This window comes from Saccostrea cucullata, unplaced genomic scaffold (assembly GCF_032062105.1).
Source record: "Saccostrea cucullata isolate Sc308-1 unplaced genomic scaffold, CSIRO_AGI_Scuc_v1 ctg420, whole genome shotgun sequence".
Taxonomy (NCBI): Eukaryota; Metazoa; Mollusca; class Bivalvia; order Ostreida; family Ostreidae; genus Saccostrea; species Saccostrea cuccullata.
This window is the reverse complement of record NW_026930373.1, coordinates 94,548-106,705: the sequence shown is the minus strand read 5'-3', so window position 1 is coordinate 106,705 and position 12,158 is coordinate 94,548. Positions and strand designations below refer to the sequence as shown.

Genomic DNA, 12,158 nt, shown 5'->3' with positions numbered 1-12,158 from the left:
ACATGTAAGTGTGAAATATGAAATGACATTTTTAAACATATTTGACATGTTTATATTTATAATGCTCCGTTATGATTTTGTGTATAGTACTGTTAGTCCCCGTTTGACTCTGATAAACGCTAATGAATAGCAAAACAAACATCAATGATGCTCTTGAAAACTTATTGTCTTAAATACTGGTGTATGAAATGATTATTCAGAGATGTTTAAAAAGATTTCTTATCTTTTTTCTTTATCTTTTTTTGCAATGAGAGAAAAAATATTTTGTTGATTACCGTATATATTTTTCTTTTTAATTAAGGTTTTGATGCTGAAATATGAATCTGCATTGTGGATGTTAAATGAGGGGAAAAGAAACCAGAGATACAAAAGAACACAGGATGTAGACATAATAAGATACGCTTTGTTTTTCTTTTACTTGAAGTAAATATGTGATCAACGGGAGTTTACTCTTTATAATTGAGCTTTAACTTGTATTTTTCAGGAGTGAATTGATGAAAAACCCCATTTTTGTTCTGAATGTTTTGTCGATATCGTGAATAATTATTAAACTAATCTGGTATAAAAGAAAAATTCAGTTTAAAGACCATTTAAACATTGAAAGAAATTTTTAAACCACCTTCTTTATTTACCTTCTATTCTAACCCTAACCTTTTAATTCTTGTTTTCTATTACCCCATTCATACGACGAAAATTTACTTATGTGTGCAAATTTACATATAAGTAAATCTACACACATAAGTAAAAGTTATTTTGCTATGCCTTCAGATTTATGTCCTGTAAGTAAATCCAAACATTTTCATATAAACTAAGGAGATGGACAGATTCAGAGTTGTGATTTTTTTTATAGAGAAAGGGTATTTCCTTACTGTTTGGGTATAAGAATAACTTTTAAGACTAACTTTTAAATCTTCGTCAAAGAAACTAGGGGGGGGGGGGGTCAACTGATTTCTGAGTACAACTTAATTAATGACTTTAAGGAGAAGAATGGTATAAGAATTTACACACGAAGAAGGAAAACTTATTAAAATTATCAATATGAGCTGCAAGATTGACATGGGAAAATTTTGTTGCAAATTTGTAATCAACTATTTCAATGATAGAAAAATAGAACATTTATAAATTACAGTTGTTCATATTTGCGATGGAAGAACTTTTTATAAGCTTAAATGGAAGCATAATAACATTATTGTGGTCCTGTGCATTATTGATTTCTTATATAATGCTGTATAATCGATTGTACAGAAACATTTCTTTTGAAACAATTTAAAAATTTTATTTTGGTTTAATCATAAGGGTTTTAATTATATACAAATTAATCACAATAACACATTATAATAGCAAAATAATTTTCTCAAAAATACAGCTCATATTGCTTTATTGTTGGAAAATGTTTAGGCTTCCGTCCCAAATTTTGTAGAAGAGATTATGTAAAGAAATAAAAGGTGACTTGCCATATACTAGTTGACGTCTTCGACAGAAATAGGACCAATTAGAAATATTTTTGCAGTTGGGAAATCTACAGTACATCAATTGTGCGAGGCCATTATAAAATATCTGCTTGAATATTATATAAAAATTATGTATTTTCCAGTAGAATGAAAAGGGTGAAAAAAATCTAACAGTGATCGATCTCAAAAATCTTTAAACAATACAAATATGTTAAAAGGAAATTAACACGAACCCCTGGACATGATGGGATTAGGTGCCAAGGAGGTTATTTACGAATGCTTATTTTCACTAGTTTATTGAAATTCCTGTAACATTAACTTATATATGAGTAGCTTGCCTGAATTAAAAACAGAGAAGGATAGAAGAAAGTCATCAACGGTAATGGGGCCCGAGGGATTGATGGAATGCATGTTCGTTTCATAGCTCCGGAGCATTCCCAAAAAGAGATCTTTAACAGTAAGGACACTACTTAATGATCCTAAAGGACACTTGTTTGCAATCACAGCTTTATCTTTAGAGACATAAACATAGGTTTGCCAGAAAGGGTGCAAGATGTTCTCGTTTTTGCAAATTCGAAACTTTATCTCGGAGGGGATAATGGGTCCTTGTTTAATAGTTTTGTTTCTAGCCACCAAGTCGCCCGCGTGGCGCAGTGGTTTGAGCGTCTGCTATAGAGTCGCGAAGTAAGGAGTTGATCCTTTCGTCGCGGGTTCGAATCCCATTGTTTAATGTGGAGACCGATCCTTCGGATGAGACCGTATATAAACCGAGGTCCCCTGTCGCAGTAGGTGCTGGCATGAAAAAGATCCCTCCCTGCTCAATGGCTCTGATTGCCGAGTACAGGACAAAATTTTCAGCTATCCACCGGCAAGTAATGAATGAAAAATTCTCGAGAGGGACAGTTAACAATAAACAATCAATCAAGCAATCTATCCACCATGTTTACGGACTGATATTTTACACGCCAACGCATACACAACCGAAACAACACTTAAAATGGATATTTATGCAATAAACAAAACAAAATACATACATAAGTAAATTTGCTGCGTGTTCATACGACACAATTTACACACATGAACTAATAATTTGCTACAAAGTGTATGCAAAAGTTAATTTGCACCTAGTCCTGACCAGGTGTAAATTACTCAACTGTAAGGAATTTGCATATGAGTATATCAGTTCATACGACAAAAATTGTACATGTGAGTAAATTTACTCATGTGTAAAATATACTGAGGTATGCAAATCATGTCGTATGAATGGGGTATATGAGGAATTGCAAATTGTTTAGTGAAAAATTTAAGTAGCGGTATATAATGCAATTTGATTTTGAATTAAAAGGGACTTAGACTAGAACCAATCATGAGTAAATGCACGATCACATCTTTTGAGACCTAATAAAATTACTACAATACTATAGAAAATATTTCGTAAGCCACTAGAAGGATCATGAACAAATCAATGAAATAGCATACTTATAAATGAAACGATGCTAGTTTTAAGGTAGCGCTAGAAATGCATTCGTATAACTGGCTTTTATACATTTCCGATCTAAAGTTGAAAATGATTACATGAAAAAATAATTGGCATGTAATCATAATAAACTCTAGATTGAAAATTAATAAAAGACATTTGTATAACCGGGTATTTTTTTATATCTTCGTAAAGAAGGAATAAAAAAAAACGAACAGTAAACAGAATACTATTATAATTCTCTTCTGTTATAAGGAGAATTAATAAACTAATCAATTATCCAAGAAGGAAATATTGACCTATAATATATTCAGTCAAAGCTTAACATTTCGGCACTGGTTGTCTGTTTCCGAGATAGAAAGATAATATACTGGAAAAGAAAGATAACTCTTGGCACTGTCGTAATCCGGTAATCAAAACTTGTTTTGCGACAGTGCAATCGATATTCAAGCAATAACAAGCAAAGAAAACATTTTAGTTATTTGTACTTTGAAAACATTTGATTCCAATTCAGTATCCTTTTTTTCTACATTCTTTATTCATTATCAGAGATGTATGAGTGTATTTGTTTATAAAAATATATAAATAAAAATATATATAAACAAGTGAATTATCTTCATAATTGGCCAGGAGCTAAATTTCAGGTTTGTAATCTTCATTTCCATTTTACATTAAATCATTGTGGCATTGTCACATTAAAAAAATTAAAAAGAGGTCCCTTTTTTCTATTGCTTATATGAACTTTAAACTATCAAACACGCCCATCCTTTCTTTTTTGTTCAGTTACGATAAAATAATGTGTGACAAGAGGGGGCATTTGGGAGTGAATTAAGCTTTTTTCGTCGTCACTATTGTTTTCATGATTTCCCCTGCTCAATTTTATGATTTACTTTTGACTACTGTTCCTTATCTCCATATATTTGATATCGCCTGCCCATTGCTTGTCAACACCTAAAACCATATCTGATTTTGATACCATGGAAGGCCTTTTTCAACTATTTTTGATTAAATATCGCTATTCACGAGTTTAATATGGTGAACACATTCGATAAAATTTAGATGATAGACGCACTTCTAAACACATTCTCACTTTTATAACACATTAAAATTCGAAATTTGTTAAATTTTGCTTTACTTAATGGAAAGTGTTGGTAATTTACACTCTCATGTTAAGATTTTCTTCCAACTGTTCCAATGAAGGTAATGTCAGTATAACGTGACTGGCGCTTGAATATAAGTTTTATGATCTAATTTCCATCATTATATAAAGTTATAATGCAAGTTTTCATCAAACTGTGCTTAAAATTGTACAAGGTTTAGAAAATACTTAGAGATCATGAAGATAAGGAACAATATTTGCTCCTTTTTGCATTGTTTTATGGATTGTTGATCTTGAATACTGTTCGTTATCTCCGTATGTTTCATGTTCAATCTCCAACAAATCAGGAACATTAGAGGTAGGATGTTACATCGAAACCGTTCGTACAGTGAAAACGTACAGTGTTCAAGCTCAAAACGAAAGCAAAGTTATTTATATCAAGAGTCCATTAAACAATACGAATCAAGAGCAGAGCAAACCGTTAAAATATCATAGGTCCATTAACAAAACACATCAACGGCAAGAGCAAACATGTACCTCTAAAATATCAGAGGTCCAAGAGTTTATGATAAAATGCATTAGCTTATATGGTCAGTTCAGTATTTTGTATTTTTAGTAAATAGACTACTATGTAATTATTTAAAAAATATTTGATTTATAATCTACATGTAAGTTATTGTTTCTAAGAGGGTAATAATGCCTCATTGAATCTTCATATATATTTCATCTGGAATATTCCTCTTATCATGAAGCGAAAACATTATTTGCCTCAAACTGACTAAATTAATCAATATCAATTGTCCTTGTAGCGAGTTTTTCATTACAGATCGCATTAAGAAAGTCAATATAAAAACAAACTTATTCTGTAATTATAAGGTAATGTAAAATCAAGTAAAGGATTAGATTAAATGGTTTTGCTTCATACATCCCTAGGATATCTTTGTACTCATCAACAGTTAATGTTTTGAAATTGATTTTGAACAATGCTAGAGCGTGTAGCTCTGTTTTTATTTAAACATTTGATTCAGTTTTGCTGTAAAATATGAAATATCAAGTCAACTTTGCTTGATTTTAATATTTACCATGTTGAATTAAACTAAAGATATAAAAGTAAAAATTTCCATTGCATAAATTTTCAATCAAAACATATTTTGTATCAAGAAACTTTAGTTTAAAAATTTTTTCATTGTTTAATTTTCATATTTATCGATACATAAACATGGTTCGATGATTCCTACTATTGATAAAGTACAGAAGGAAAACCAATCTAGTTTTTTATGCTGTAATTTGATGTACGGTTCCCGGTAGTCAACCAAGCAGAACGAGACCCGTTTACCCTATCACCTCTGGCTGTACAATACGTTAACTATGGAGGATACCCTATGTTTATTTAGTTTGTGTACTTTTTTGTGTTTTTTTTTAGCTTAAACACTGGTCGTTATCTCTATTTTTACATCTTAGAAGTAAAATCTGAATTTGTTTTTCCCTAGATTTCTTTAAACAGGGTTTCCAAAGATAGTTTATCACATAATAGCTGGCGTACTTATGCATTCATTTGAAGCAGTATTTGTACAAAATCCTATGCATGAAAATAAGAAAACACTTGCTGTGGCTTTCAACTCGACGCTTAGATATATCGACGACGTATTGTCAATTAACACTGGAAATTTCCATTCTTATGTCGATACAATATATCCTTGTGAGCTTGAGATAAAAGATACCACAGGGTCTGTCACATCTGTTTCATATTTGTATACATGTATTTTACTTGAAGAAAGACGTTAATGGTAATATAACAACCACACTCTATGATAAATGTGATGACTTTAATTTTTCTCTCGTCAACTTCCCTTACTTATGCAGCAATATACCTTCATCACCTCCATATGGAATTTATATATCTCAGTTGATTCGATACGCTAGAGCGTGCTCTACGTATGACTATTTATAAAAAGGTACATTATTGACAAACAAGTTGAGGAAACAAGAATTTCAGGAATTAATTTGATTATTTTGTAGTTTCTATGATTGATACAATGACCTTGTCAGCAAATACTATTTATCATTGATTCAAATTCTGACTGATGTTTTTCATACTAATTGTTAGTCCATTATTTATATACTAAATTGACGAAGAATTTTTTTCCGATATTTCCCTGATGATGACAATAAGCACGTTGGGGGGGGGACCTGTTGGCAGGGATGCTCACTCCTATATGGCACCACCTCTGATTTTTTCATACTAATTGTTAGTCCATTATTTATATACTAAATTGACGAAGAATTTTTTTCCGATATTTCCCTGATGATGACAATAAGCACGTTGGGGGGGGGGGGGACCTGTTGGCAGGGATGCTCACTCCTATATGGCACCACCTCTGATTTTTTCAGAGGTCCGTGTTTGTTTTGTATGTTGTTTAACGTCCCTCTCGAGAATTTTTCACGCATATGGAGACGCCACCACGTGCCGGTGGAGAGCTGCAAATTTTGTCCTATACTCGGCACTCAGGGCCATTGAACAGTGAAGATCTTCTTCGTCCCAGGACCTAGTGCAACACGGGACCTCGGTTTATACGGTGTCATCCAAAGGATCGGTTTCCACGTCCCACGGTGGCATTCGAGCCCGCGATGTTTGGATCCTGCTCCTTACTTCGGGATTCTAGAGCAGACACTCTAACCACTGCGCCATGCAGGCGACTGGAAGTCTGTGTTTGCTCTGCTCCTATTTTGTATAGTTTTATGTACTTTTGATGTTGAATACTATTCTCTATATCCATGTGTTTCATAATATGAATTGTAAATTGTCATCATTTATAGCGCACAAGTTTTCCATGATATAAACTTGGCATGAATTCTAGTATTGGATTTTGACTTTATCTTTTGCTTTTATTAGGACAGAAAAGTCTTTATCTGTTAACAAAAAATTATTTAATTTTAAGAACTCTTCCTTTTGTAAAATTCTTTTAGCTTACAATATGCAACTACTGTCGAATGATAAGTACAATAACAGTTCTTACATTTACGTAATATTTTATGAACTCTTCCTTTTGTAAAATTCTTTTAGCTTACAATATTTTATGTAATATTTTATGTCAGGGGAAGTTAAGATTCAAACATCAGAAGAAAAACCAAGTCCTGTATGTTGGATAGGATTTTATCGTCTCCATGCTAATTGTTTAAGTTTTAGATTGTTAAAAATTTTTTAATATAAACCTAGTTTTTGAAATAGTAAAGAAAACAAATTGTTTTCAAGATTAAGGTTTGAATAGGAGTGGAACAAACAGGGACCTATTAAGCATCAGTGGTTGGATTAGGTGCCTGTAGGAGTGAGTAGCCCTGCCGACCGGTCACACTTGCCGTGATCTCCTCGTCTAGATCTGAAAATATTGTGAAAATTCGTTGTCAATTCATTGTTTAAATAATGACCTATAAATTTTTATGGAAAACGTCAACCAGAATTAATCAGACTTAATGATACGTTATATTTGTTGTCAATTATCAATAAATTTACTTTCATTAATATTTCGACTTCATATTTCCATATTCAAACTGGCATTTTAGACACTAACATGTTGTCAGATTTGTGTGATATTTGAATATCATACTGACTATATACGATACGAACCATCTAACAACTAAACAGTATGACAGAGAAGATGACGTCAATTTTTTTATCGTCAGCTTTTCCTATTTAATAAGTAAAATTCTTTTATCACCTTAATATATTTTTTACGTTCCCAAGCCCTCATTCAAGCATTTTCATCATCCGAGACAGGCTTGTGATTAATAATTTAACAACTCTGTCAAAATTCTCAAATTTTGCCAAATATATTTCTTTATAAAGACAGAAAAACATTAAAATGAGAAATACACATAAAATTATTTCTGTTCTTAGTTCGTATACTTGTTAATTAAAAATTTCAGAAGAATTCATCCTAACGTTTAAATATCTTAAATGTTGTAAAAGTATGTGACCTTCAGATAAAAAAAATCAAAATTTGATATATCATTTAACTACAAAAGAATTGTCTTGAATCTGTACAAATGATATCGTCCAGACCTCCTGTATTACACCATACATCCATACTGAGATCGACACCAACACAATCACTGTTTTCGCTAGGCTGATTGGGGCACCACCCCTCTGTAATTGGGGTACCATCGTGCCATTCGTATGAGTAACTTCCGGTTCGCCATGCATAAACATGAATCCACTCTTTATTAAAGAGATAAAAATGTATAATAATTAAGTACGATTAAATTGCTTGCATAAACTATATTGACTGTTTCAAACATACTTTGGTCGATAAGCTCCATCAAAGTAGTAATTTGAGTTAAATTTTTGGCCCCCATCATTGTTCTGCCTTCTGATTCACATTTACGCTTGGCATCTTCATAGGGAAGGAAATCAGTACTGAGCCAGATACAGGACTGGTACTGAGAGAACCATTCATCTCGCCCGGCCACACAATCTGTGAATAGTCGTGGAATAAGACCTAATTACAGTAAGGGGGTAGACTGGTATCAGAGTAAAACTCTCCTAGAGTAAAATGTACTCAGAAAACAAGACAGTACAAGCATACTATTACAAACATGAAATTATATATACATTTGTTTCTAATTTGTCACCTTATCCCATCTCCAATATTTTGGAGATCCGTGTTTGCTCTGCTCCTATTTACTATTGTTTTATGGATTTTTATCTTGAATATTGTTCGTTATCTCCATATGTTTTATAGCATATTTTACTAGAAAAAGAAGTAATTGGTTATCTTACAGTAATGTTTGATGAAAAAAGTGAGGACTTTAGTTTTTCAATCGTCAACTCCCCTTACTTATGTGGCAGTATACTTTCATCACCTCCATACAAACTTTATATCTCTCAGTTGATTCAATACGCATGAGAACAATTTCTTAAACGAGACAAGCTATTGACAATCAAGATGGTGAAACAGTTAAAGGTACCGTATGGAATTATCGTTTAACACGTTTATGATCGATACCTTGTCAGTAGATATAGTCATTAAGTCAAATACTTACTGACTTTTTAAAAACTAATTTATAGACCATTATGAAGGATATGGAGATAACGAATAGTATTTAATATCAAAGTCCATAAAACAATACAAAATAGGAGCAGAGCAAACACGGACCTCCAAAACTTCAGAGGTGGGATTAGGTCAATGGAGGAGTAAGCATCCCCTGCCGACCGGTCACACCCGCCGTGTGCTCCTTCTCATGACCAGGAAATATCGGAAAAATCCGTCGTCAATTCAGTGTATCAATAATGGACCAATGTTTACTATGAAAAACGTCAGCCAGCATTTGACTCAATGATAAATTGTATTTGCTCACAAGGTTATTGCATCGATCATAGAACTTACGAAATTATGGCTTTAAACGAGACTGCTTATATCCTTGTTTCATCAACCTGTTTGCCAATAATTTACCTCGTTTTAGAAATTGTTCATATGTAGAGCATGCTATTGCGTATCGAATTAACTGAGATACAGAAACTCCGTATGCAGGTGATGTTTTTACGTATGTTTTCGTTTATTCCTATCTTGACATATTGAAAATGTTAAAAATAATTGTGTTAAGAAACTGAATCGAAATGAAAATACCAGTCTGAGTATCAATGTTCCGATCCCAACATTTATGTTTTTAGATGTCCATGATTGTTCTGCTACGGATTTGTATAGTTTCTTTTAAATTTAAATTTTATAACGGTTCTTTCTTAACTTGTAAGTATGCAGTAATATGCTATTATTGCGGAGTTTGTATCTTTCAATTAATTTGATACACAAGGACATGTTCTATGTATAATCAATTTCTAAAACGAGGTAGTTTATTGACAAAAAAATTATGAAATAAGAGAATCAACAGTCTTGTTTAAAGTCATCATTTCGTAAATTCTATGATCGATTCAATGACCTTGTCAGCAAATACAATCTATCAATTATTTAAGTACTTATTGTTAGGCCATTATTATTTAAATACAAAATTGTATACGGGTTTTTGTATGTGTACGTTATTTCATATTTCATAGACGTTATTTTATATATGATGACAGAAAGCATGCTGTGCGTGTAAACGATCGGCAGGAGAAGCTTTCTTCCTTATGACATCGGATCTTACTTCTATATTATTCAGAGGTCCGTATAAACTTGCCATTTTCTTAATAGTCAGTAAATAGAAGAGGTGTTTTATCATACCGAAGCCGACTTTATTTGTATTATGTCATAATCTTGATAAAACCAGAAGAATTCCAAAATGAAAAGCGAGGGAAACGGAATTCTACCGGTGAATAGTTTGATAACTATTTCACCACAGGCAAATAGCACAAGAACTATCTAACTCAAAGTGGGTTTGTTTAGAGAAAAAATAGGAGGTTTATTCATCATAGAAAAAAATCACATAGATATAATAAAATAAACTATTAACATTAAATTCATAGTAGGGTGAATTCACCATGCATCGGACACCTTTGTACTTCAACAAGTTCTAGCGATTTCGCTATCTATGGAAATTTATCAAAATGGAAATAAACATTAAGTAAGATATTATACACCTATTTATTGGCTATGAGGACAACAGCAAGTTTATCGTCCCCTAAGGCAGCAAATATTTTCCGAGGTTCAGTTAAGGGAAATGGCTGCTGTCGAGAAGGACGATAAACTTGCCATTTTCTTAATAGTCATTAAATAGAAGAGGTGTTTTCATAGTAACATTAAACTCACATCAATCTTAAAAATTATATTGAAATATAATGAAATTAATTATAGGCAATTTATTCTTACTGCTTGGCATCCTCAGATAAAATTGGTTCCCTTGTACTTCATTCGTAACTGCTTTGTATCTCTCCCCGTTGTATAAATCACAATCATTGGTAACTTCATTATATCGGAATTGCTTACAAGTGAATATCATCTGACATTTCAGGGCACAAGAGGTAGCTGTGTGGTTCGCCTCTGTGTGCATAGGAATTTCCGAAATACCACGACTATTCAACCTTGGTACTACTTTCCATGTATAACTGGACAAACATTCTACAAGATAAGTTATAGATACTTACTGACAAATTGTGAATGATAAGTTTAGTGTATAGTTATAAACAAAAATCGAAAAATATTTGAAATAGGTAAGTTTTTAAAGAAATACCTTTTATGAAACCGAGTAGAATACATTTCCAGTATAACATTATCCTGCACATGATCACGTTAAGTTAGCTGATAGATTTCCCGACCGACGGTAGGTAGGCAGGAGACACAGACATTCTCATCGATCTCAGCTTAGATTCATTTAATTTAATTCTACTGGTGTAACTGATTCAAAATGTTACCTCCCTGTCATAACTCTTTGAGTTTATTTCTTATTAATTAATATGGAGATAATAAGTAGTATTCAAGTCGCATAATACAAATCGGTGATAGAGCAGAACTCTAACACATTAGAGTTGGATCAAGAGCCATGAAGGAGAAGACATTCCCTGTCAACCAGTCACAGTATAAGACTGAATAGATATGTTTTACTTGCTGAGAATGTTGTATAGACAGAACTTGCAAAATTATTATTTTAAACTGTTTATTAATAACGTGCCTCATTTTCCTTATACATAAAGATTACTCTTGCTTATGAAAGAAACTAACTGAAAATAAAAGCCCTGTATACAGGGTTAGGTTTAGTGATAAGGTATATCGCTACACCAGTTAGAAAAATTGAATTGATCAAGTTTGCAAACATTCCGTTCCGTGTCATCATTAATTAAAAGTGATTTTTATATACGTTATTGTTTATATCTATCTTATATACTTTCTTCAAGTGTATTATAGTTGATGTAAGTAATTAAAAAAAATAACATTCCAAGGGGGTGATTGTGGTTTTTATTGTGCAATGCTTTGTGCAGCGTATTTAAATAAGGTATTTTCACCCCTACTAATGTGTTCGGAACCTTTTCTTTTTCGGTGTTCTGCAAATTATAAAACCCGATGAGTTCAGAGTAGCTCTGACAGTGGCTCTGGCGAGACTTAGCGAGATTTCAGCGAGATAGGGTAATTATTCACGGAAATGTGGCTAGGAAGTGACTAGCACGTGGAGACATGGTAAACAGAAAAGTTATGTTGCGTTTTAG

The 12,158-nt window shown here is 32.5% G+C and overlaps 1 protein-coding gene across 2 annotated transcripts; it reads right to left on the bottom strand.

Moving 5' to 3' along the window:
* Positions 1-7,938: 7,938 nt before the first annotated feature.
* On the bottom strand, positions 7,939-11,318 carry LOC134283890 (uncharacterized). 2 transcript variants are annotated; one of them, XM_062766416.1, is made up of 4 exons: positions 11,189-11,318; positions 10,828-11,076; positions 8,322-8,499; positions 7,939-8,243 (listed from the first exon to the last, which is right to left on the bottom strand). In XM_062766416.1, the coding sequence occupies exons 1-4, from the start codon at positions 11,238-11,240 to the stop codon at positions 8,147-8,149; spliced, it is 576 nt and encodes a 191-aa protein (XP_062622400.1). In that variant the 5' UTR covers positions 11,241-11,318; the 3' UTR covers positions 7,939-8,146. The 2 variants fall into 2 exon arrangements, with proteins under 2 accessions (XP_062622400.1, XP_062622399.1); XM_062766415.1 differs by having other exon boundaries at positions 7,941-8,243; positions 8,326-8,499.
* Between the last annotated feature and the right edge of the window lie 840 nt (positions 11,319-12,158).

What these genes read in the sequence shown, in the direction of transcription:
- LOC134283890 (XM_062766415.1), bottom strand. Translation starts at nt 11,240, where the DNA reads ATGTGCAGGATAATGTTATACTGGAAATGTATTCTACTCGGTTTCATA. An exon ending in TCTACTCGGTTTCATAAAAG is followed by an intron (nt 11,077 to 11,188) that starts GTATTTCTTTAA and finishes CTTATCTTGTAG; the next exon opens with AATGTTTGTCCAGTTATACA. An exon ending in GATGGAGCTTATCGACCAAA is followed by an intron (nt 8,244 to 8,325) that starts GTATGTTTGAAA and finishes TCTTTAATAAAG; the next exon opens with AGTGGATTCATGTTTATGCA.